The sequence below is a fragment of the Haemaphysalis longicornis genome, unplaced genomic scaffold (genome assembly GCF_048455015.1).
Source record: "Haemaphysalis longicornis isolate Haplotype H1 unplaced genomic scaffold, Haemaphysalis longicornis Haplotype H1 scaffold_12, whole genome shotgun sequence".
NCBI classification, from domain to species: domain Eukaryota; kingdom Metazoa; phylum Arthropoda; class Arachnida; order Ixodida; family Ixodidae; genus Haemaphysalis; species Haemaphysalis longicornis.
In genome coordinates this window covers 98,751,587-98,778,535 of record NW_027526225.1, presented here as the reverse complement: position 1 = coordinate 98,778,535, position 26,949 = coordinate 98,751,587, and the positions used below count along the sequence as shown (strand labels likewise).

The 26,949-nt window shown below is 51.7% G+C and overlaps 1 protein-coding gene across 1 annotated transcript; it reads left to right on the top strand.

Annotated features, from left to right (window-relative positions):
- The first annotated feature begins 1,864 nt into the window (after positions 1–1,864).
- LOC144163059 (E3 ubiquitin-protein ligase KCMF1-like) lies at positions 1,865–24,821 on the top strand. Its single transcript, XM_077693851.1, has 5 exons — positions 1,865–2,361; positions 2,446–2,530; positions 3,141–3,348; positions 3,444–3,690; positions 22,983–24,821. The coding sequence occupies exons 4-5, from the start codon at positions 3,632–3,634 to the stop codon at positions 24,400–24,402; spliced, it is 1,479 nt and encodes a 492-aa protein (XP_077549977.1). The 5' UTR covers positions 1,865–2,361; positions 2,446–2,530; positions 3,141–3,348; positions 3,444–3,631; the 3' UTR covers positions 24,403–24,821.
- The last annotated feature ends 2,128 nt before the right edge of the window (positions 24,822–26,949 follow it).

Below are 26,949 nucleotides of genomic sequence, written 5' to 3'. Positions count from 1 at the left end.
TGAGGTTGATGGAAGCTGATAAGGAGGGTATGTTTGTGATAATTCTGGAGGGTCAGTTTAACGAGAAGTCTCTCGGAGCTATCCAAAAAAAAAAACTTCGCACGAGTGCCTGTTAAGACCAAGACGTTTACGCAGAATGCTGTTTCCCTGCTTATTGGATGCGACTGCATCTCATTCACTCGCCTTGTCCCTCCATACAACGTCGTTGTTGTCCGTCCACACTCCTCCCCCATTCTCCTCGCCGCGCGAGATTCGCTCTCCGAAGCTCACCCCCTCTCCTCTGCGATAGCGAACACACTCTCGCGATGGTCATTGGACTGGGTTCGATTGGCTTGGCTTGGATTGGATTAAAGTGGATTGTGTTGGATTGTGTTGCGTCATAGCCGCGGCAGGGTGTTCACGGCACGTTTCACGCGATGGGAGAATCAACCTAACGGAAACAACGGAACCCCCTATGCGTCGCATCTACACAGGGCTTCCCGCGAGGGGAGGTGGGAGTAATTTTGGACCTTAACCTTGAAAGCATGGCAACCGAGGTTAAGAAGGCCGAAAAGTTTTGTCGACATCTTTTTTTACTGCCAAAACCCACAAGAGGGCTGTGCCGTTCCGCGCAATTGTTACAGAACGAAATACATGGCAGTATGTGGTCTCGGGCTTTCTCCAAAAACATTTGAACTCTTTGAAGGTGCAATGTCCCTTCCGTATTAGGAATTCAGAGGCGCTGGTACGCCTTCTTCAGGCGGACAATGCCGGGACCCTGCCACACCATCAGTGTTGATGTAACTGACATTTTGTACTCTTTGCCGCACGATGAACTGATGGAAAGTGTTCGATTATGCATACTTGAAAGCAATGATGAGCTGGCCTTCAGGAACTCCTGCGGCCTACCTATTTCGTCTTTTCTGGAACTGCTGTCCTCCTACCTCAAGTGGACAGTTGTTGGCTATGAAGAAGCACTATTTATTCAAAAGAAAGGGGTTTGCATAGGGTCCAGAGTTGCCCGGTGTTGAGTAAAATTTTCTTAAGTATAGTGGACAGAAAACTTGCCGCCCGTCTAGAAGGAAGGTTGTTGACGTGCTCAGCTACGTTGACGATTTCTGGTACTGTTTAAAGGAGTACTGACACCAAATGTAGAGGCCTAATAACGATATAATTGGCTTCAGTAGTTTGTACAGATTCCCCACAGAAATGTTTGCAGTGATCCGGGGCTAGAAACGCATCTAAAATCGATTTTAATTGCCCTAGCCGCGAGCTATCACAAATCGGCAGCATAGCGAAATCGCTATGGGTGTGACGTAAGACTAGCCGAGATTTGTGGCCGATTCAGCATGACGTCATACAGTTGTTTCCGGAACCGGAAACGATAGCCTGCGCTGTTGTTGTGGGCGGTCTCGCTTCGATAGGAGGCTTGGCTCCGATACCGCTGTGAGCAAGGCTTGCGAACTGCGCACATCACGTTTTGGACGGTTTTGCCAGAGTCCTTCAATACTTCTCTGGTCATGAAACTCCCGGCCAAGTTTCGTACGGGGACAAAGGCTGCCGCGAGGGGCGCCACCGCAGATCGGAGGGCATCGGGCGGCCGCCGCTGCTCTGTAGCCAGACCAGCCGGCAGGAACGCAGAAGCAGCATGCCCGTTCGCACCAAATTTTTTCGCCACTCACAGAATGACAAGTCCATTTGAGCGGCCCACGACACGTAAAGCGAAAGCGCACTGCTGATAAGGCGGCGAGCGTCTGTTTTATCTTACTCCGTGGTCCGTTCCCTGCCAAACGCGCTCTGACCACGCCCCCGGCTGCCCTCCAATCAACACCAGCACCGCGGCGTGGCAGCGTACGAAGCTCTCCCATAGCATGATGGCGAAGTTTCATGACCAGAAAGGCATTGAAGGACTCTGGTTTGGCTCATCAATTCGCGCTTGCTGTTTTCTTGGACTGGTGCGAAGACTGTGGTGTCTGAGCGGCCCGTGCGCGTCGCCGAGCTCGCCGAAGTTCTATGGCACGCTCACGGAGCGCAAAGTATTGCTCAGTGGCAGCCTGTCCTAGTAAATCGACGGACGGCGCCAAGCTGCATTTTTTCCCACGGGACGACGGGCAGCGCGAAACCTGGGCTCACTTCGCGCGCGGCAGTGGCCGCAACAACTGGTCGCCGAAGCCGGGCAGCCGAATTTGCTCGCTGCACTTCTCAGATGAGTGCTACTTGCAGAGCCTGAAGTTGACGCAGGAGTTCGGGCGTCTCCATTCAGATTTGCGCCTCCATACAAATTTGCGTCTTGTGCCTGGTGCCGTGTCCACGATTGGCGTGCCCACCGCTGAAGATCCTCCGCACGGGGGTCCAACACAACCGTAGCGCCGGAAATCCGAGGTTAGTCACGCCTTAAGATCTGAATGTGGCCGTTCGTTTGTTCTGGCTGGATCGTGATGTTTGCCGTTTCAACTGCTCACGCAGGGGTGCATCGACGCTGGTTGCGCTGATGGCAGCTTGTTGGGCGCCGCTGATGTGGACCTTCGCGCAGACGTTTCTGCAAACGCCGGTTCGTATATGCTAGCGCGTTACCCTCAGCTAACCTTGCGCGACGTAGGCGATCGTGCGTCGAGGTAGGCGATACGTTGTGCTCAAGCCGGTATAAAGTTTTGTGCTAGGAAGCCTAGGCTCTAGTCTAGTGTGCATAGGGGACGGGGGGAGGTTATATTGGCTACTTGGGTGCGCAGCAAATGACGCCTCATTTGTGAGGTGCCCAATGTGTTAGTCGGTGCAGTCTGCCGTGTGTCCCACTGTTTTGTCTGTCGATCGGAAACATTAGGCCGTGGAGGAAACAATAATTGAAGCCAGTGATAGCATAAAAAAAAAATTTTTAGCTGGGCGCTCGCCGTGTTACAACTGAGTTTCATTATGTACCGTAGAAGCGCCTAGTTCTGAATATTGGGGCTGGCTCCTATTTCTGCTAAACTTCATAAAACCTGTTGGGAAGTTGACTTCGCAGGGTAATTAAAAGGGCGTTCTGAGTTCAGCTGCTAATGAGAGTGGCAAAATAGCTGGGTCCTTGCTTTCATGACCATAGCCCAAACAGCCGAGCTGCACCAAGTATACAGAGAAGTTTTTGTCTATTAATTTTCTATTTTTGGCCCCTGCCTTGCCTGTAGGCTTTTTGTTATGCTCCAGATTCCGTTGACTCATCGATCAATTTGGTTGTGGCTGCACCATGCCCCGATGAGCCACCACCACATTCCAGGGCCTCCGATGCACAAACACAGTGCTACGTTCAAGTAGCGCTGAAAGCGACGCAAGCGTCCATCAAACTAAAGACAAAGTCGATCAGGACGCAGACAGAAAGCAGGACAAGAGAAATGGGTACGCAGTGATGCATGTCACTACACAGCTTTGATAAGTACTGTAAACAAGCGCAATTACACAGTGTATGAAACTAAATCAACCCTTGCCTGCAGCGTGCCAAACTGATTTGGCCCTTCCGGAAATCCTGCTGCTCGAGGAAACACGTCGAGCGTCTACGCCGGTGTCAGAGTGGTCGGGACCACCGCTTGGCGAACTGTCCCTCACATTTGACGACGACCCCTTGGACAAAAACTTCTAGCCAAGCACTCCAGAAGAGTTGGACAGCTCAGCAGCATCACTCATGGAGCCCTCATCCGGGCAGCCAGGACATGAGCCAACAGCGTCAGAGCCATCATCAGTGTAAGCATCGGACGGCACAACATATTGCCTCTTTATCACAAGGGTTTTATGCATCATGACACTTAGTGATATTTCTGATCGCATTACCTCAGCTATCATTTATTGAACATTGCAGTTGTAAAGACTAAGCTGCCTGTAAACAAACCTGTAGGAAGCACTTTTTTGCGCTCGGTGAACAAGCACAGCGGTCAGCAGCACAACCACACATCTGTGAATGCTTTTCCGTCCAAGAAATGCAATTGCTAGACGTGAGATATTGTGGAAATCTTGGAGACGCTTACTGCACGAGCACTATACAAAAAATAGGTATCTAAGCTGCTTGAAATGCTAAGACTAAATGCAGGTGTGAACTGGTTATACATTATATACTTCTTATTTCAATAACGTCAGCATTGGCTCGTGGCTGAATGGTCCGGAGCGCTATGTATGTTATGTTGCAAGTCGCAAGTTCGAATTCCCGAGACTACATCATTTTTTTTGTAAGGTTGATTTAATCGTTTTGGCCTGTGTTTTCTACACTGAATTCACCATTTTTGTGCGTAACGTTCATTGCTCCACGAGCAAGTTTGCAGAACGCGCGCAGACTGACACTGATGCAGTAGTCAGTTCTCGGTGGTGTGCTGTTGCCATGAGCACCGACTGCTTGAGGGCAGTGGGCACAGGCCTGAATCAGCACACCCTTGGCCTGGTGCCAACACGCTTTTTACGATACAGGCATGAGTGAGGCAAGCACCAAAGATGGAGGAAAAGCGCATCGCATTTGAGCGTCTCCAGCGACGCGGAGGGCGTTAAGCCACTGCGTAGGCCTCGGCTAGTGATTGCTACAGTTTTAAAAGGGCCCTGAAAGGCGTTTCGTGCACACTAAATTGACTAGCGCAATCGTTAGATTGGGTCGTCAACATCATCTGTGCCAAGTATCTCTTTTACGCGCAGCGGAAAGCTCACACCTTTGTAGCAAAGTTTGTCGCTTTTTTCTCACCCATCCCTTCGTGTTTTTGGACGCCGCCATCTTCACATGTCTACGTCATCGATTCCCAGATGTTCGTCATGAGCTAGACATCCTGCTATTGGGCGGCTTTTTCACGCACTTCCGGCAAAGAGATGAGACGTCTGCCCAGCGTCGGCTCGCCGGCTGATCTGCCAGCGGAGTGCCGGAGTGCTTGGACATTTTACGACAAACGAAACAAGTGTAAACAAACGCTTAGCCGTTTGTATTGAATGCAACAGGACCATAACAGGACATGGATATTCTCTTACTTGAGTACGTTCCATAAAGAAAGCGTTGAAGCCCCGTGGCACTTCTTTCGTGCAATCGCAGAGAACGCCCTGAGCCGAATGCCCGGGTTTGACGCATACATTTTATTCAACTTCCAAACAATCCAGAGATGCGTTTCGAACGAATACAACGTCACAACATGCGTTGCAAGTCCGAACCGCGATTGACAGACGATGGGTTGCCTCCTCCTGCCAGTCGTAAATTCGGCACTCACCTCGCGCGCGGTTTGCGGGGACGAAAAGCAAGTCACTTAACTCTGGCGCACAAGCCGAGATGGCTTTTAGCCACGCACACTGCACATACGCCATGCGAGGTTGAGTCGTACGCCGCTTGAGAAATATAATCCAGACCATGGGAAGCACTATCCACCCACAGAAGCACAACGTCGCATTTCATCGCGAAACAAAGGCGTCCACAACACACACACCATCGCCTCCTGTAATGCCGAACGCATCTCGCACTTCCAAATGGGAGTGAGTAGTATGCCTGCAGTGCCCATATGCCGCGAGGTGGGGCGCCAAGCTGAACCGGGATCACGCAACCGTAACTGATTTCTAGAGCGGTTTGTGCCTTGTTGCCAGGGCAACCGATGTTTGATATTATCAAAGAAATGGCGCTCGCTCCAGCGCTAGAAAGCTCAGAGCCGCGGCGGAGCATGTTTTGCCAACGTTGCCGCTCTCCACCACGCGTCGCCCCAAGCTGAACTGGCGTTTTGTGCACGGGTTCTGTATCGGTTTAAAATGTCTTTTTCACGTGCCGCCGGCAGGAATTACCACCACCACAAAATAAGACCCGGCACCAGGGGGGCCACATCTGATACGGCGCTTTTTGGATAAACAGTGCGCTGTGCATACAAGGGAGCGAGCGCACGATCCTCCCCGTGCGGCTGGGAGTTCGCCGCCGATAAAACGTCACGTGCCGCCGATAGCAACTCCATCAACGTACACCGCGAAAGGGCAAACGCCAGGCCGCCGCACACATGCGGCCAGATTTTTCGTTCGCTTTTCCAGCCTTGAGCGGAGTGCGGGATTCATGGTGTCAACAAAGCTTGCCCATAGCAGACGGTGGTCTGAGCTGCGCAATAACGGAAGTACGTCACCGCTGCGGAGCGCAGCATCATGGGAGGGAAGGCTCGCCGCCGTCAACAGCGGAGAGCAAGTTGAAAGGAGGAGGAAACGCAGCGCGACGATAATGCGCGGTTTTTGATTTACGATTTGTCAGCTAATACTCATCGCTTTAACAAAATTCTTGCGGGAGGACATTGCTAATACATTGCTTTATTTGGTTACATGTACATCCATGCATCGGCGGTAGGTATTTCGGGACCCCTTTAAGCCGTCCTGGTTGTCTTATCTGGCACCCTTGACAGCCGATAACATGACAGAAGCGCTATATGGCGATTACTGAGATATCGAGAATGCCCATCCAATAATACTGTTGGATGCCAAGCATGTTTTTTCACAGAACCGAAAATGAAACTTGTTTGAATGCTAATCTTGGACATCGTCCAATCACGTAGTACGTTTACCAATTTACATTTAAATTTCTGCAAGAAGGGGTGCTTCAGTTTCTTGACTCGAACCTGACCTTCCTGACGTCCCATGTGTGCTGGTGCTATAAGCCGCGTGGTAAGAAACCCCTGCTCCCTTACGCCTCTAGTCACTCGAAGGTATTCAAGCAGGGTACAGCTTTTTCATAACTCAAAGCAGCTCTAACGAAGTCGGGCCCACACAGCATTCCAGAAAGCTTTCAACAGCAAGTTCACCGGCTACAATGCGCATGTTTCCCACGTCATGTACTCTCACGCGCATGTAAAAAACTGGTTAACCGCCTCCCGGCCTCGGGCTTGGCCGACGCTCTGGGCCCTGCCGTGAAGCCTGAACGGTTTGCTGCTGTTCCCTACGCACATAGGCTGTCCCATGGGCTAAAAAATGTAGCCCAGCGCTAAGTGCGCAACCGTGCAGAGGGCAATCGCACTGAAGGTGCCTGTGGTGTGAAACACAGACCAAGGTTTGTTCCGTGCAAGACGGGTATAGTTTATCGGCTTCCTCTGTCTTGTGGCAAGAGCTACGTAGATCAGAGTGGCCGATGTGTCAACACTCGCCTAGGCGAGCATAGAAGGTCGCTAAAAGCGACCAGCTACTCCCGGCTGGCAGACCACTGCCGCGCATGCGCCTGCTATCCTTTGCTTAAAGAAACAACCGTTCTTTCCAGACACGCCAGGCAGGCAGGCCTGGAAATTATTGAAGCGTTTCACACCAGGAAATTGGGAGCTAATTATGTAAGCCAAACGTCGATTGCGCTGTGTGACAAAGAATATGCGTGCTTGGCTATCACGTGGCGTTATTCTTGATGTTCCGATGTTTTGTATCCCAGTTATCAGCCCGGTGTGGCCCACTGTTCATTCTTCACGAGTTTCATGTTAAGGTGTTGAGTGATGACGATGTGGGAGAGAGGGGGTACGAGGGATTGTGTTGGATTTGAATGTTTTGTTTTTAGATGCGACGCATCTCTTGCTCTGAGGCATGTCCCTCCTGCGTCGTTGTCGCGGCGTCCGTCCGCATCCCTCCTGCGTTCTTCTCTCCCACAGCTGTGTGCAACACTCTCACTCCGGCTCATTAGCATACCACAGCTGGCGCGCTTGTTTGGGCACGCTTCGCTGCGTAACGCTGCATTAACAACTGCTCCGGCGCGCGCAAGTGCGCGCATGCGCGACGCACACCACCTGCTCATGTGCAACTCTCCCCCGCTCTTCTCCCGACAGCTGTGTGCAACACTCTCACTCCGTCGCATTAGCATAACAACAACAGCTGCGCGCGCGCTTCGCTCCGCTCGCGTCTGCTCCGGTGCGTAAGTGCGCGCATGCACGACTCTCCTCCGCTGTCTCCTCTCCTTTCAGGCGCTGTGAATATAAAGCGGGTAGCGCGCTGCGGCGGTTCAGTCAGCGCTCGCTCTCGTTCGGCTCCGCGTGACTTTGCTTGACGACTCCGTGCTTGACTTGATTCTTCCGATGAAGACGTGATGGAAGTGACGGTCCCTTCAGCGAGTGGGCTGACACAATCCAATACCAGCGTCAGCGCAAACACTCAAGGCAACGTTACGACCAATTGAACCCCCCGATGCGTCGCATCACATCAGGGTTCCCTCGCGGGAAGATGGGCGTAATTTTTTCTCTCTCTCTCTCTTCTGTTGTAAACGTTTATTTTCCGCACGGATCGCGTGAATAAACTAGTTGTAAGTCAGCTCACGTCCTGTCCGTTCCCTTCGTCCACGTCTTTTTTCGCGCTGTTGCCCAGAATTCTACTGGACATTCGTTACTGCTAATATAGCTTCTTTGCACCTTCAGCCAGTGGTGCCGAGGATGCTGTGAAGTGTGTACTTGACCTGCGTATCCATACGCACTTCCAAGGCACGCTTCCTCCACTGAGCAATCAGCCTTTCGCTGTGGAGGCAATTTTGAGACCACGGGCGAATCATTTTCACAAAATGCGACCAGAGCGATTTATTGGGTCAAAAGGTCTGAGCGTGCAAATGCATCGTTGCTCTTATTCTTTCGGACCTCTTACCGTCTTAATTCCTGATATTGTAACAGTGTAGAATACTGGCCACTACACCAGATTAACCTGCAAGTCCGCCCATTCCCTTCCTTAAAACGGTCAGCGATGCTGATGCTCGCACTTTGATTTGGTGCCCTGATATTTCCACCGAGGGCTTGCGCAGCAGGTAGAATTGGGAAAACCCCTCAAGGGAGAATTTAAATGAGCGAAGCTCGTAAACTGATTCATTAGACTGGGGTTACATGTTTTGTGTTTAATGTGAGGTCGTCAGCACAAAAGGCGTGATGCTGATCGGGGAGGGGAGGAAAGAGTGTGGCGGGAAGTTGGATAAAAGCACGAACGAGTGGAGTGAAAGGACGTGGGAGGAGTGGGAGGAATTAACTTTCGTTGTGCACAATAGGAGCTGTTGGAGGTCAATGGGAAAGGCCTTCGTCCTAGCAGTGGACCTAGAAGGCTTTTCTTGATAATGATGATGATGGTAAAATGCAGCGCGGCGTAATGATAGAGTCGCCCTAGCGGTCAACTTCTGAATGATTTTTTTCGATTCCTATATTAGAGCATTCACCAGAAAGTTCTCTTTGCCGCAAGGTGAAGTTTTGTCAACAACTTTTTTTTCTACACATCCTGTCGCCGCCCGCGGTTATTGACTGGGTTCCTGTCGGTTGGAACCTAGTCAATAACACTTCCGACACAATTATGACTGCTTACGTACAAGAATTTTATTTCGAGCTATAAATACAATCCTTGATATCTAGTGGTAGGTCTGTCGTGGTTTTGTCACCTTCTATTTCGACAATGTCTTCATCAGCGAGGTAAGCGTGGCGTATAATCTACGCGTCGTAAGAACTGTATGGGTGCCGACTGGGGGAGGAGGGCGGCTGGGTTATGCCACCTTTTATTTTGACCCAGGTCTCTGTCATCACAGTGGCATGCATGGCGTATAATCTAGGTGTCGTCTGCGGGGTGAGGTGGTTCTAGCTGCAGCGGGCGCTTTCCTCTGTGTATAATACACAGTGCACAGATTTGTCCTAAATTAAGTAATGAAGGTTAATCTATATTTGGCATTCATGTTAATTAGTGATTCTCGCGCCCTCCAGTGGACAACAAAATATTTATAGAACAAAATGTAAACTGGGTAAATAAAGCAGTTTTTGGTGCAGGCGAAATCGAAATCGGCATAACGTCCATGTATGACAGATTACCAAGTCGTTCAAGAAGCGTTCCACGTAATCCTCTTCCGATGTTTTTCGTTATTCTAGCAATACAGTAGGTGTAGTATATGTAGGTGTATTCTAACAATACAGTAGAGAGAGTAAACGTGTTTATTGCGAAAAGCAATTCGGAGGAGTTCTCAGTCCAAGACCCCTTGAGTCGAACAAGCAGTGATTCGAAGGTCAGAAAAGAGCACAGCCGCCCGTCATGGCGACGAGGCAATCGCAGCCCTCAAGTAATTAGCCTTGTCTTTGCAGAACGGCATTAAGACCGTACAGGGGGAATTAAAAGAAATGCGGACAACCGAGCGCACGGCCTCCGACGCATGCTGCACTATCTGCCTGTAAAGTCAGTAAAATTCGCGCGCGCGCACTGCCGGTCGTTTATTTTGAGGAGCCTTTTCACGCTGCGTTGCCACTGTGCAGGATGATCGTTGAAGGGCATCATGTCAGCTGCAATCAGCCTGCTGCGTGCTTGGCTTCAGAATGTAGTAGATAACAGGACGATTAGTGGCTACAGAGCACCAAAAGACGCCTCAATATAAATGAACGCCGTCGCTTCATTTTCATTTCCCCCTACTTTAGGCCACACTCTCAAACGCCCTGAAAGAACTAGGCATGCGCGCAGTTTACTGACAGTGCAGCCAGACGGCACGGCATGAGTCGGAGGCTGTTGTGCTCCGTTGTATTCTTTTAATCCCCCCCCCCTCCCCTTACGTCCGCATAATAAATGACAAAGATTTTGTAGCGTAAGCTACACTGGCCGAGCCTTGAGCAGTTTCGCGTGGACCTTGAAGCATTGGATTAGATTTGATTTGATTGGATTGGATTAAATTGGATTGTACTGGATTGGATTAAAATCCAATGGAAGTGCGGGTGTGTAGAGAATTGGGTCTGCACATCCGCCGGTCTGCGCATTCCAGAGGAGTGACGTCATAGCCGCGGCAGACGCACTCGTGCAGGCGCGTGCCCAGCTAAGCGCCTCCGTTGCGCAGTAGCCAAGTCTGACGCTGTGCCGGAGCTGCATGATAGCCGTTTCGCGTGGCTCCTGGAGAGCCGCGCTGCGAATGCGCGAGGAGCAGTGACTGGACTGGATTGAATTGGATTGGATTGGATTGCTGAACCTTAGCTCACGCGACGTATATCCTGGCATAGCCGAGCTAAGCCACTGCTAATTTTTTAGTAAGTTGCAGTAGTATCGCTGCAGTATTATCGGGAGGGCCTTATCAGTTCTTTCGAAGGCGTAGAGGGGGACAACGCATGAGAAATAAACACGTATACTTGGCATCGTAGCCAACATAAATGTAATTGATTGATTGATTGATTGAATGTAGGGTTTAACGCTTCGACGCTTCGCAGGCGATGATGCGTGCCGTAGTGGACGGCTCCGGATTAATTGTGCCCACCTGGGGATCTTTAACGTGCACCGAAATCTCGTACACACCATCAGAAAAGCCTTCATCAGAAAAGCGGCCGCCGCGGCCGGGAATCAAACCCGCGTCCTCGTGCTCAGCATCACGCCCACATGAATGTATCAGCAGGTGCTATAGTATACATAGCTTGCACATGACGTCATCACAGCCCTTTGTTGTGACCCACTTCCAGCCTTCCTTTCGCCGTGCTTGTGGGTCGCAAGCATGACAGCTATGGTGACGTCAGTGCAAGCCATCTACTGCTTGCACTGACCGTCAAAAGCCGTCAAGCAGGGGGACCGTCAAGCAGGCACTGACCGTCAAGCAGGGGGAGGAAACAACAACAAAATTGATGGCGCATCTAAAGTGACTCCCCGAGCAATCAATAACGGCGGGACAAAAGTGACCATATCAGTCATATCAGAAGCAACATAGCAAGCACTTGCGCTGCTGAGCACGAGGTCTCGGGTTCGATTCCCGGCCGCGGCGGCCGCTTTTCTGATGCAGGCGAAAAGCAAAAACGCCCGTGTGCACGAGATTTCGGCGCACGTTAAAGATCCCCAGGTGGTCAAAATTAATCCGGAGCCCTCCACTACGGCGCGCCTCATCGCCTGCGTTGCGTCGGCGCGTTAAACCCTACAATCAATCAAATCATTTCGAGGAGCGCCGCAGCATGAACGGCTGGTCATTTCATCGATCGGCTCTTGGGAGTAGAGGTAAGAAGACAACGAACGTATTAATAGCTATCGCTTTCGCGTTATCAGCGGCGCCTAGACGCGCGGTGGTGCGACGCTGGGGCTTGGCCTGGTGCCCCTGAGGACGATCTGGCGACGAGCGAGCCCCCCGACAAGAATGTGTTCGAGCGTGACATCACTTATGGACATCTGGGGAAGCCGCAGGTCGTGCTTGATGGTCGTCATCTTGGTGAAGATTTCCGCCCAGCTCGTGTACGACTTGCAAACGCGGAAGTTCATCACGCCCTGCGTGAACGGAAGAGAAGGAACGCCCTGTCTAGGGCTACCATCGGGAATATCTAACGCCCCTTACTGGAAAAAAGATGGAAGTCCACAGTCCAATGACCCAATGTCCAAATCTACGAGAATGATGAGCTAAGTGAATGGGATGTGATTTTGCTGAGCTAACCGAATGTGCTGATTCGGTTAGCTGAGCGTCGTTCTTGATTTGAACTTTGGCTGAATGAATTGGGGTCTTTGTATTTGTTTGGGAAAAGCTTCGATTTTCATGATAACGATCAGCATCATAATCGTCATTTGACCTTCCTGGAAATCCGTTGTGCAAAGTTAGCTTTCTTGCAGTGCGTTTTTTCCGCCACCGCCAGAAGTGAGACACAGGCGGCTACATTTTAATAACGCGCCGAGTTATGAACTGCATAAACTGATCATGTTACCCGTTGCTGGCAAGTTTAAGTTGTGTTAAGGGCAGTTCTTGTATTCATAATTCGAGAGGCAAACAAGTCAATCGATCCATGATGGTACAAGCTATTTGCCGGATTTCTCCTCGTCTTTATGAGAAACGGTTACAATGAACCTTAGCTACGCTTGCTTTCGGGATAGTTGCTTGAAGGCAGTTTGAGTGAAGTGCACCTCAAACGGTCCTGTAAAGGGCGGAGAAGCAGAAGTGGGATGGGTGCAACTAAAAACTTTCATTCTCCCAAAAGTGAGAAAATTTATTTTAAACTAACAAAAAATGGGGGTGAATTCCTATATTCTGTGTTTAAAGTGACGAAGGGTAAAGAGGCAGCTAACAGGCGTAGTTACGACCGTTTCTTACGTGGGAATCGCGACTATTCTTTAAATGAAGAATTAGCTATGTATCTGCTTGCTTCGCAGAAAACACCGCCAAATCGCCAAAAGGCGATAGTGTTGTGCCACCCCTGCCATGCGACTTGTTGTGCTCTCTTTCTCTCTCTCTCTCTCTCTCTCTCTCTCCCAATTCCTGGGGCTCTTTCCCTCCCCTCTTGTTCCTCCCATGATGACCGCAACGCAGGTTTGTTCAAGTCACTTCTATTCTCCCACGTTCGCACGACTCGTGTGTGATCTCAGACATCCTTCCTTATTGTTCCGATATTTTGCTTTTCTGTATCTCGCCTTTATTCGCTATCGTTTTTAATTAAAACATTTTTTAAATTTGCTTTCGTAACAAAAACCAACGGGTATTCTTAGCGAAAAAACGTTGATTCCACAGATATTTTTCTTTTATTTTGCTTCAGCAAAGCCTGGTATTTTCTTTGGGAAGAATTATGCTGATATATGAGCCGTGGCAGCAGTTTTATCAGTTTGTAACGGCTTTCGGGTGACCGACCGACCGACCGACCGACCGACCGGACGGACGGACGGACGGACGGACGTACTGTAGACGGTGACAGGCGGAAGGACAAACGGACGGACAGACGCACGGGCTGTAGCCGGTGACAGGCAGGACAGACGGACGGTCTGTATACGGTGCCAAGCGGAAGGACAGGCGGACGGACTGTATACGGTGCCAAGCGGAAGGACAGGCGGACGGACTGTATACGGTGCCAAGCGGAAGGACAGGCGGACGGACTGTAGACGGTGACAAGCGGAAGGACTGTAGATGGTGACAGGCGGAAGGACAAACGGACGTACTGTAGACGGTGACAGGCGGAAGGACAAACGGACGGACAGACGCACGGGCTGTAGCCGGTGACAGGCAGGACAGACGGACGGTCTGTATACGGTGCCAAGCGGAAGGACAGGCGGACGGACTGTATACGGTGCCAAGCGGAAGGACAGGCGGACGGACTGTATACGGTGCCAAGCGGAAGCACAGGCGGACGGACTGTAGACGGTGACAAGCGGAAGGACTGTAGACGGTGACAGGCGGAAGGACAAACGGACGTACTGTAGACGGTGACAGGCGGAAGGACAAACGGACGGACAGACGCACGGGCTGTAGCCGGTGACAGGCAGGACAGACGGACGGTCTGTATACGGTGCCAAGCGGAAGGACAGACGGACGGTCTGTATACGGTGCCAAGCGGAAGGACAGGCGGACGGACTGTATACGGTGCCAAGCGGAAGGACAGGCGGACGGACTGTAGACGGTGACAAGCGGAAGGACTGTAGACGGTGACAGGCGGAAGGACAAACGGACGTACTGTAGATGGTGACAGGCGGAAGGACAAACGGACGGACAGACGCACGGGCTGTAGCCGGTGACAGGCAGGACAGACGGACGGTCTGTATACGGTGCCAAGCGGAAGGACAGACGGACGGTCTGTATACGGTGCCAAGCGGAAGGACAGGCGGACGGACTGTATACGGTGCCAAGCGGAAGGACAGGCGGACGGACTGTAGACGGTGACAAGCGGAAGGACTGTAGACGGTGACAGGCGGAAGGACAAACGGACGTACTGTAGACGGTGACAGGCGGAAGGACAAACGAACGGACAGACGCACGGGCTGTAGCCGGTGACAGGCAGGACAGACGGACGGTCTGTATACGGTGCCAAGCGGAAGGACAGGCGGACGGACTGTATACGGTGCCAAGCGGAAGGACAGGCGGACGGACTGTAGACGGTGACAAGCGGAAGGACTGTAGACGGTGACAGGCGGAAGGACAAACGGACGGACAGACGCACGGGCTGTAGCCGGTGACAGGCAGGACAGACGGACGGTCTGTATACGGTGCCAAGCGGAAGGACAGACGGACGGTCTGTATACGGTGCCAAGCGGAAGGACAGGCGGACGGACTGTATATGGTGCCAAGCGGAAGGACAGGCGCACGGACTGTAGACGGTGACAAGCGGAAGGACTGTAGACGGTGACAGGCGGAAGGACAAACGGACGTACTGTAGACGGTGACAGGCGGAAGGAAAACCGACGGACAGACGCACGGGCTGTAGCCGGTGACAGGCAGGACAGACGGACGGTCTGTATACGGTGCCAAGCGGAAGGACAGGCGGACGGACTGTATACGGTGCCAAGCGGAAGGACAGGCGGACGGACTGTAGACGGTGACAAGCGGAAGGACTGTAGACGGTGACAGGCGGAAGGACAGACAGACAGACAGATTTTGTGTTTATGTAGAAGAAATCATCATTGGAAAAATTTGCAACAACCCATTGCTGAAATTGAGCCACCGCGAAACCTAACCGCCCACTCCAAGCATCCTACCCCGTGCTCAATCGAGCTGCCTTTGCGCGTCTGATTGGTACCTGTACAGCTTTCTGAGCAGCTGTCACCTCCGGATAACGTCCTTCAGACGATATATCGTGCAGTCCCTGCTCACTGCAGACGACGCCACTGCGCACGTACGTGATCTCACGACCTGAAGCATCCTCTTGATTCCCTTCTCCCTGCGTGGTGAGTGAGAGCGCGCACTCCGGACAAACGATACAGGGACCGAGACCGCACGGTTTACACCGACGCCGCCGACTATGCCAGAAGGGGAGCCGTGTCCGCCGTGGTTACTTCAACGGCGAAACACCTCACTAGCATCACCTTGCCCTTCGCAACCACTACGCAGGTGGAGGAAGCGGCCATTGCTCTGGCCATGCCCCAGAGAAATACGAATACCGTTATTACGCCTTCGCAACGGGCTTTCCGAAACTTGCTTCGTGGTAGAATTGCCAAGACGGCTATGGAAATTCTGCAAAAGCCACCCGAAAGAAAAGTAAGGATTGTTTGGACACCAGCCTACTCAACACTCCAGAGCAACACGCCTCCCACGACATCGCCCGAGATCTATCCCGCCAGGCGACACGAGGGCGTTGGTTAGAGACTGCGTGTCCCTTGGTTACATAGCAAGAGATAACGGAGTACTATAAGTACCAAAGAATGATCATTCCTCCCTGTCGTGAATCTCTAACCAAAGGGCAGGAGCACTGACTCCGCTCCTCCAAACAATACCTTTCCTCATCCGACCGAACTCCACTTGCTTCATCCAACGCAGTACTTCCCGCTGTGCAAATTTTACCCTGTACCACATGGTATGGGAGTGTTCGGCAAACCCCAAAATACAAAGAATCGCGCACCTTTCCCGTGAGCAGTGGGAGAAGGAGCTGTCCAGCTCCGGTCTCGATTCCCAGCTTAGGCTGGTGGAAAGGGCTGTTGCGGCAAAGGTCTCCAATGAAGTGCTGGGCTGAGTGCCCCAAACCACGTTACGATGCTCTTAATAAAGTTTGTTCTCCTCCGCCTGGAGCGTCCTGGTGTCCAGGCCCGAAGGGTTGGACGGCCTGTACCGTACTACTCTCTCCTGGCCGTTGCTATGGCGACCAACCGCGAAGCGCACATACGGGAACCCCGTTTGCTCCTCTCTCACACCGCCTTTGAAGACGCATGCGCGGGAATGTAAAATATAGTGAGCAAGTCTTGACTGAGCTATTGACAGCTGCCGCAGCAATACAGGGGAAAGACGCTTCGATGGACATCCCAGCAACACCGCAGACCCAAAGAACGCCAGGAATATTGAGTTGAGGTTCTCTAAGGAAAATGTACCACTTTTGAAATATTCGCTTTTATTACCTGCGGACGTAAAAAAACTCCACTATCAGAGAGAGCTGTGAGGAAACGGCCTACTCGAAGCTACGAACTTGTGTCCCTGGTAATTTTGGACGGACCTCTAAATGCAGTCCTTCAGGGCGAGTGCAACTATTAAGGCACAGAATCTCGGATAACTGCACCAACCTCGTAGAGCTGCTGGAGGGAGGCATCGTGGAATTCCTCTTGAACTGAACTTTAACCAGGACTTTGCTCTGCAGGTCGTAGTCGAAGTGTCGACCGGGAGGAAGGCGAACCTTGACCTTGTAGCAGCGCCCCTACTTCTGGTTCATCTGTTGGGCGTCGCCCAGCGCCTCGACCTTGGCAGCCTTGATCACCGCTACCCGGTCGCACACCAGCTCGCAGAGAGAAATGCTGCGCATGTTCAGAAACCCCGAACGGTTATGAAGGCCCTCGCACCGAATTGATTGATCAAACTTTATTATGCGAAAGAGTGAGCCCCCTCCGGTGGGGGGGGACCCGTCGATGGGAGCGGAGCCTCATTCCCAGGCCCCGTACCGGGCTAGCAACTCCCGCCCACGGGCCGCTAGGCTCGCATGGACGTTTGCGGAGGGGCTGAGCCGAAGGATCTCCCATCGCTCATTAAGGGGAAGGGGGGAAGGGGAGGGTGTGTCGGGTATTGGTGCCTTTAGTGCGGTGCACTCTAGGATGACATGTTTTAACGTTCCTTTGCTAGTGTTGCAGAACGGGCACAGCTCGGAGTATTGGTGCGGATACATCTTATGTAGTAGTGTTGGGTGGGCCAGAGACCCTGCCTGTATTCCGCGTATTATCGTCTGGTCCCTTCGGGTGAGGGAGTGATGAGGCTCAGGTAGCGTTTGTCTATTTTCCCTGTACATTGTAATGATATCTTTATACGCAGTGATTGGTGTCAATGAGTCGACCCCCGTCTCCTCCACTTCCCGGCGGGACATGTCTCGAAGCAGCTCACAAAATTTATGCATGGTAAACCCCGTTACAATGAAATTTCTTTATTTGCCATCTCGCGGTATTCAGTCTTTTTATACGTAGGCATTACGGTATTTCGCCCCTTGTTTCGGGTATAGTATTTCATGCTGTTGTTGGGAACGCTGGTAGATTTGAAAAAAGCCTTTTTAGGCCTGCTGGCCAGCAGCGCTCGAAAAGTCACTGCAATTGTGGTTGAAAGTTGACCCACTTCCAATCTTACCATTGCTTTTATACTTGAAACTTTACATTTGCACTCCGCAATCATAGCACACGATGGCTCTTTGCATACGACACTTACGAGTTAACCTGCCCACTGGACTTAATATCTGTGGCGAATTAAACACTGCTTGCAAAAATAGCTCCTCCTCGAGCGTTGCGGTGAAGTAGACCCGTGGCATCTCCTACAAGGTAGGTAGAAACTTGCTGAGGCTTTCCCTGGAACCCGAAGGGGTAATAACCACCTTCCTTTCCTTTCAAGGAACTGGCAGAAGTTAATGACAAGGCAGTTAAAAAATAATAAAGAATAATTTACATCTGTTGACAAGTTTCTAGCCGCTTCTAGAGCCTTCTGTTTAGGAAACCGAGCGTTTATAACAGGAATGCGATTTTTATGGGTGTATTTTTTTGGCACTATGTTCTTATCTGCGTAGCCGCTTAGCAGAAAGACGTCAGAAATCTGTTGGCGAGAACATTCCGGTAGGTTACAGCTAAACATTAAAAAAACGTAACAGTTTAGAGTGGGCTGTGGTATATACTGTACTCCACCGATGATTTTAGAGGCATACACTGAATCGGAGTGCCGCTAAGAACGAGGATTTTTACGAGCTTATAGGGTCGCATGAAAAGGAAAACAGGATAAGGCTTATTTATGGATTGGCAATCGATTATGCGCTCCGTCCATAGCATGACATTGGTATGCTACATTCGTAGAAAATTTAAGGTTACGTGCACCACTTGGGCTGGTGTGCGCACAAGTGCAAATTGTTAGACTCAGAATGGGGAGTTATAGTGCACTGAAAACCGGTACTTCGTCTGGTTTAAGGTTAGCGCGAGACGCTTGATTGCTGCGGCAAAACGCTTCTACTGAGAAGTCTAGTACGAGAAACAGGAGGCGACCGAAGTTGCGCAATGCCATGCCCCGCCAAAACAGGAGTCAAATGGGAGGTCTGGCGAAGAATGACTCCCTGTGGAGGGAGTAATGTTTCCACTTCGGTGCGGGGAGCGGAATTCCCGTCCCCCGCTTTACCCTCCTCCTCCTGGACTAATGCCAGTTTAAGGCCCTCGTCGATATTGAGGAGGTATGAAGACGGTGCAACATTGTGAACGACTGAATGAGCTCTAAAGCAACGCAAATTGCTTCTGTTGGGGCTATGCCTTCTTTTAAAACTTTGAATCCTGTACGTCGGAGGCGTCATTGGCATACGGGATACGGTGTAACTAGGTGGTGGTGGTAACACGCATTTATTTTATGTACAAGGGATAAAAAGATGCATGTTACGCTTTAGCGAATTTCGGTGTCTAGGGGAGAGGGATTAGGTGATGGGAGTTGGGGAAAAAGTATGATACATTCAATTGGGTGTGGAATTAAAGGAAATGGTGAAGGCCAGAGTTCTCGACGAAGTTTCGTAGAGCGGCGAGCAGGCGCCGTTCTTCGCTTTGGTTGGAACGACTTGGATAAAGCCAATCATTAATGCTGGGTGGGCTGGCCAATCCTACGTTCTTGAATGCGTGTTGTCGACAGTCGGCAAAGCGAGGGCAGTGCCACAAGATGTGTTCAATGTCGTTATTGGCTGAGCACCGTGAATACTCGGGATCATATAGGCTGCCGTATCTTATAGCGCGAAAGTGTGATGTTCTTGCCGATCCAGTTCTGATCCTGTGAACGATCGTGTGCCATTTTCTGGGCCAATGCTTAGGAATGCCTGGACGCTTCACTCTCAGAGCCGCTCGTAGTTGCAACTTCCTTTCCACCTTGCGGCGGGTGTAGAATTCCGAGCTCGAAGTAGGTGAAGGTTCCTCCGCTGTTTTCACAGTTCTCATCTGTCTGCTCATCCTGAGATGCAGATTATGGTGCTATGACCGAGGCTGCGTGCCACTGGGCTATCGACGGCTTTCGGTAAAGGGTGCACAGAAGCCAGTAATCAGGATTTAATTGATTGTAGGGTTTAACGCGCCGACGCAACCCAGGCGATGAGGCGCGCCGTAGTGGAGGGCTCCGGATCAATTTGGACCACCTGGGGATCTTTAACGTGCGCCAAAATCTCGTACTCACGGGCGTTTTTGCTTTTCGCCTCCATCAGAAAAGCGGCCGCCGCGTCCGGGAATCTAACCCGCGACCTCGTGCTCAGCAGCACAACGCCTTAGCCACTGAGCCACCGCGGCGGGTATCAGGATTTCGGCTTGTAGCATCGAGTATCGCTGCAGTAACCGCGTTATCGTCAATCCTATACTGGAAGCACCAGTCGCAGAGTAAAGAAGGTGAAAAGTTGGGCCGCTTGCTTACTCGTTTTGTCCCGAACAAAATGGCGCTCCAGTTGTTGTTGTTTCTTTGTTTGTGGCGCATACCCACTTGAGGGATTGGCAACGATTCACACTGCACCTCGCGTGCTCGCGTGATACTGCCCCTGGCGATGATTATGCTGGTGGTGGTAATCACCAGCAATTCCGGTCCTGGTCCAGCCGATGATGATTACGTCGAAGTGGTTGTGGGGATGATTAGTGGAGTTAGAATAATGCGAATGATATTATACGAAGCTTCCTCGTTCTTACTGATGACGGGGTCGTAACAAAAACGAAATGCAAGAAAGCCAACCTTACAAAATGCGAGGGCACATATATAATGATGATGATGAGACAAAAAATCTTCGCATGGCCTGAATCGTACCTGCGTGCATCCCGTTATAAAGCCGACGTCTATTCGACTGCGCCAGTCCTGCACGGTCGAAACACTTTGGATTTTGGACTGACTTGCCCCTCGCTACTTTAACTTCTAATTAAATTTAATTCAAACAAACCGGTCCTAAACGCCGATTGCGATCGCGAATACCCAACGCAAACGTAGGGCCTCCCTTCAAAAACAGTGGGTAAACCACGAAAACGACCGGCCGCAACAATACCCGCTTGTCCCTCGATTCAGCTTTCCGGCCAAAAGAATTTTTATGTCATTCTGGCTCAGAGAATGGAAGAGTTCTTTTCCATCCTTCTGAGAATGGCCTTGTGATCACTAAGGTGCATGCAATTGGCTCCGCCACAGCCGCATTCCCAGCAAACAGGGAACACCTTTTTATACGTTTTTTATTCCATCTTTTTTAGTTCGATTTTTTTATTCGTATTATTTGTTCGTATTTGAAACGCGTATTGCAGTGCTTTCAACGCCGCGACCAAGCGCCCACGTGATAGGCGGCTGGCTGTGCGCGTGGTCGTCGTGGGACCTTCGAACATTTTGTCTTTGATATGTTCACGTGGTCTTCTCCAAGCGGGTCAATGGGGAGCCGTTGCGGGAGCGCATGTCACGTTCATTCTAGGCTTGTTGCTTTTCGGACGCACGTGAACGACAGTGTCGGCTTCGTTCTCTTCGCTTCCACCTCGTTTCTTCACGCGCAGTCCAGTGAAAAATTCCGGCCAACGAGAAACGAACGATTCCGCTGCAATATTGTTCGTAAAAAGAAACGCCAATTTAAGGAGGAGCAACGTATTTCCCCTTTCTGACGACGCACTGCTGCAGTACCGGTTTTGAAATCGCGGCACAGAGCCGCAGTAATAGATCGAGCCCGATGTCACTAGCCAAGCACGTGACCCAAAGCTGGCACGTTCTGATTGAAGGAAGCGAAGGAAGCGGTCCGTGGCCCAATATCCATCGTAATCCATTGTAATCGGTCCTGATTTTTTTATCTCGCTTCGCCCGAAGACTTCAACTGCTCAGCTTGCGTATTCCCGAAATGTCCAGCAGAAGGCAAGTGCGGAATTTGAGCTCTTTCTCAGTTTCTCGCGTCCTTTTAGAAGGCGACCCAAGCATAGCGTTACTGCTGCATGGCCGCGGTTCGAAGCCAGCGGCCAAGCGGTTCCGGGTGCTTTGGTGACCAAGCGGCGCCCGGTTGTGCTGCTTACACAGCTTTTTGTTATATTTATATTTGCTCTCCTGGCCAAAACTAAGATTCAACGCCAGAACTGATCGTAATTGCGCGTTTTTTTTTTCGGTTGCCATAAATGTGAGCGTTTCGTCATGCCTCTGTTCCGTGCAAGTCACGGGACGTGGCGGTTGTGGAAGGCCGGGTTTAAATTCAGGGCCGCATGTTTAACAATCATCAGGACTAGTTGCTTGCGGAAGGGAGCATTCCGACAAAGTTTACCAACGCTTAACTTAGCGGCAGGTATTCGCAAAGATCGGTCGCGATTCAGGTTCAGGTTCTGAACAGATTTATGATGTACCCATAGTCGTGAATTTAGCCATACTGCCTACTCTGTGTGTCATTAAGTGCGTGCCTAGAACGATTTCCTCATATATGGATAAAAATGCCTCGCGATTGTTATTGCGACGATTGTTGCAGTTGAGTTGTTTTAACTTAATTTTCGAGGTTACCCTGGTTGCGTTTAGAATGCATTGGTTTTCGTAATACCATGGGAGGCTCAAGGGCTGGCTGACAGTTTCCCGTTGCTTTAAAGAGGCGGCGTTTAACGTTTCATTTTCTTGGGTGCTGCTCGAAATGGCTTCGTGTCACTCGTGCGATTTTTGAACAAGGTCGTGATGCACGTACGAGCTTCTTGTATAGTTGTCCAGAACAGCCGCATCAGAGCAGCCGAATTACCACCGAATTGTTGCATTCAGGGGGAGAGATAGCGAAGGGTCCGCCCACTCACCAGACGGAAAGGCAAGGTTTCAGAGAGGGGATCACGTACGAGGACACAATGAAATGACTACTATAGACAATTATTTTTGCTACAGGCCATGCGCTAAGCTTACGAGGCGGTGATGTCTGCTCTCACCATAACCATAGGGAATTTACGAACACCCCTAAAAGAAGATATGAACAAAACTAATAACGTTGCACAGAGTAGCCAACTCATGATCCTGAACGTTTTAAGGGCCTTCTGCAGCCGTAGAAGACGCCTATCCTGCAGAGATGTCTTCCAGTTCGTACACGTATTGGCCCTGCCTAATTCTAGGCCTTGATTATCAGATATTTAGAGACAATCATAATCGCATGCTGCATTTTGCTCTTAATCAAAAATGTGTATAAACATATTTAGAAGGCGAGTATTTCTTAAAGCCCTTCTTATGCTCATCCGCGATCACTGAACACGGGGGATTCCGTCATGGCTGCCCGATTTTTCCCTTTTCCGTCCAGGTTGTCTGTGCACGAAGGGGTGAGCTGTGATGCGTGCTCACGGTCAGACTTCCGGGGAAAGCGCTATAAGTGCCTCATATGCTACGACTACGACCTGTGCGAGACTTGCTACGAAGAGGAGGCTACCAGTAAGGGTCACAGTACCGAGCACGCCGTCCAGTGCATCCTGACGCCTTCGGACTGCGAGCTCTACTACGCCGGGGAGCCGGCCGACCAGCCGCAGTCCTTCACCTGTCCCATGTGCGCCACCATGGGCTTCACGCTGGCTGGTCTCCGGGAGCACGTATCCTCCGAGCACACGGAGACCGCGACGCACGTGGTGTGTCCGGTGTGCGCGGCGACTCCCGGCGGAGAGCCGAATCGCATGACGGGAGACTTGGCCTTGCACCTTAGCACTGACCACGCAAGGAACCGACACCTCCAGGATGAAGAGCCGTTCTCGCGACGCCTGCTGAGAGTCTCCCAGTTTCGCTTCGGCGCAGTTGGAAACCCCGTGCCAGGTCGGCAACCGCAAAGGCCGTCGGCGTTACGCGTTACCATCCCGCCATCGTCGCCGCCTGATTTGGATTCTCCTGGCACCTTCTGTGACCTGCAGTCCCAGGCATTGGCGGGAGCCCGGCGCACTTCGACGCAACCCCGGGTAACTTGGGCAGTACCTGAGATTCAGGAGATACGAATGAGACTGGAAGCTACACGGCAGGAATTACAGGCGGCGTATCAGGAGCATATTCGACCTCGCGTCCGGGACGCCCCTCCGGCCGTGACTTCGGTATACTCTCTCCCTCCGGCGCGCATTCCAGAGCCGGTGGACGCGCCTCCGAAGGCCACGTTGGTCGAACCGCCGCCTCCCGATGACCCTCGGTTCCTGCTCAACGGGATCATCGAGGCGAGCGTCTCGGATTCCCGGAAGCAGGCACTGGAAGTGGAACGAGCTGACCGCAGCTTGTTCGTCCAGGAGCTGTTGCTCAGTGCACTGGCGCTGCAGACTCCAGTTGGTCCCGATGGTCCTTGGGGAGAGTCCAAGCCTCAAGGTGAGACCACACGCCCTGATGCAAGTGCTACCATAGCTCCGGAGCCGAGTTCTGCCACAAGCTCGAAGAGACCTGCAACCACAGGCGTGGAATCGTCTGTCAACGCTATCCGTGAGCACGTTCACGCCACAAGCCAGGACAAGCCGGGTGTGGCCACCTGCCTGGAGCCTAATGTGACCACAAGCTCTCAGTCGGCGGCGATCATAAGCCAGGATAGTCCCCCGCCTGCAAGTTTGGAGCCCGGTGCTGGAGATCTGGCGCCGATTACGACTACTACAAGCGTGGAGCCAACTACACCTACTACTCCCGGGCCAAGTACTTCAGCCAGCTCCGGGCTGACTGACCAGAAGAATCAGGTCGACAGCGACCAACTCCCGAGTTTCGAATGACCCAACCCGGACTACCCACCCGACCCGGCTTGCTAGCCCGTATGGTGACTTCCTGGTGACCATGCTGATTCCTTAGGCAGACTTTAACCTTTTCTTCAGCACTGATTTCTTCCGCTGTGTAAAATTGCAATAAAGTGCCCACACTGTGGAAGCCTTGGGAGGGCTCGTACGGTTGACTGCCTTCAGTCGTGTATTTTATCGAACCTTTCTCAGTTATCGCGCTACCCGCTGGTGCCAACGGTCGTCTGTGACTTCCCTGTCACCGTGGTCGTATGTGATTTTCGTGTTGCCTCGTTCATTTCAAATTCCCGTGGTCAGTGAAGAAAATTTCTATAGTGTATACTAAGGGATTATTACAGTACAAGGAGCAATAACCAAACGGCCTTGTTTGGGCTCGACCATTTCCGAAAAGCAGAGGATTTGCAAAGTATTTTTTTCTCAAAACAGACCTTAAAATGCTTGATGACCTTAGGGTACGCGTGAAGTAAGCTTTCCGCTTTATAATACTGTTTTCGAGAATAAATAGAATAAAAAGTTCAGTTCTCAGAGCGCGTTTGTTTTGCCATTCCTCTTTTTGTGTTTACGATAGCGATATTTCTAAAAGTTGAACGTTGTACAACATGGCCACCTTTCTACATTATTCTACTTGAGCCACACTCACAAAATTTAAAGGCGAAGCATTACATGTAATCTGGTGCAACTTTCCTGGTCGCCCCTTCCCCCAGCCCCATTTGTGTCGCTTCCCTGTCCCGTAGGGCGCGATACTTTGTGCTACAAAACCAATTGAGTAACCCGCCCAGAACGCAGCAGCAGAAGCCCTCGTAAAACCGACTTCGATTTAATAAGAAATGGCGCATTTTACGTAGCCCTTGTAGCGAAAGAAGGCCAGCGTCTGGCTTCCGATATGATGATGGCGTCCACTAGCGACGCAGTGAGCGCCTGTGATGCTCCTCTTCCTCTCCTCCTACTGTTTCCGCCTGCATGCGCATCTTTGTCAACATACTCCCGCCGCCGCCAACTTGGTTACGAGCTATCTGGCAGCTGCACGGGCGGTCACGGGCAACGTGCGCTTGCTGGGTTGCTGGGCCAAAGTGACTTAGAGCTAAAAATGAAGACTGCGAATGTTCATATTTTTAATGTTCATGTTCACCCGGGAAAAAAGAGACCACGCTCTGGGTTTTCGGCCGGAAGGCAGCCGCCGGGACCGAAAGGGAACAGCTGATGCGGACGGCCGAATTTGCAGAGCTCATGCGGCGAGCGTAGTGGCATTGTCGTTGCGTCCATGTCTGATACCGCTTCTGTGAATGAATCGGTGTGTTCCAGCAGCACAGCCGGTTTCTCTGCGAACCATGGGACTTCCCTCTCGTCGGAACTATAAACAGTGTAGAAAGGCGCGTCCAGAATCGAATTGTTCTTGCTAAACAAGGGGTCCTCTCCATCGAAGCATTTGTTCTGCTTCGCCATGAGGATGGTTTGCCACCGGGCCTGGACAAGCGCGGCTGAAGCTCGAATCCGGCAGTGAAGCTGGCGCACGGAGCGCCGGAGAAGCAGGCTCTTCGCCATCGCCTTAAGCGGCACCACATTCTGCATGGGCCGCGTTTTCGTAGCCGGATCCAATAAAACTGTCTTCGAAGTGCATGAGGGCTGCTGAGGTGGTTTCCCTACGAGACCCTGGTGGGCAGAAAAAGGGTCGCAACAGGGTAGCTCGGACGTCTCCAAGAAGAGAGTCACGTCATCGACGCTAGGATCGCGGCAGGGCCGGTCAGACGTCTCCGGAGCAGAAATCAAGTCAGCGATGCTAGGGTTGCGGGAAGGCCGCTTTGACGTCTTCAAAGTGGGACTCGCGTCTACGACACCAGCGTCCGGCTGGGGCCACTGAGACGTCTCCAAAGCAGAAGTCTCGTCGGCGAGGCTAGATTCATAGCACGGGCGCGGAGCTTACTCCGAAACGATAGTCGCGTCAGTGATGCCGAGGTTCCGGGAGGGTTCCCGAGACTGCTCCAAAACGGTCCCGGCAGTCACAGAAGCAGCAAGTTTGCGCAGTTGCCAGATCTTCTCTCCGTGGCTGAGCCCCTTGGGGTCTTGCTCGGCGTCCTTAAAGGTCGCAGCGCCTCCGTAGTCGTCCTGTTCTACTAACCGCGCACCAGTCATTGCCCAGACGGGCGGTACGTCACCAGAGACCATTGTCCGCCAGGTCTCCTCAGAAAACGTCCACCAGGCCTCCTCAGGAAACGAGCAGATTGTCGAAGTTGCGCGGCCGGTAGTAAATAGGGCCGCATTGAGGAACGCGGCTTGCGGATGAGGCTTGGCTTACGGAAAAGCGTACGCGCGTTTTCAAGGCGCAGATACGCTCGTATTCTCGAATCGAATTCTTCGAATTGTTCATCGAATTCTTCATACTTCAGGTTCTCCTGAATTTCAGCGTCGAGTTTGTGCAGGCTCACCTGGTCATACGAGGTGAGGTCGAGAAGATTGTCAGTCTATGACCGTTGCTGCCCGACTCCGCAGCAAGGCGTCAAGCACAGTCATGGTCCTGGAAATGGCCGC

Bases quoted from the DNA above. Each gene is read 5' to 3' on its own strand.
- LOC144163059 (XM_077693851.1), top strand. From the start codon at position 3,632: ATGGAGCCCTCATCCGGGCAGCCAGGACATGAGCCAACAGCGTCAGAG. The intron at 3,691-22,982 runs GTAAGCATCGGA...TTTTCCGTCCAG, and splicing joins GCGTCAGAGCCATCATCAGT to GTTGTCTGTGCACGAAGGGG.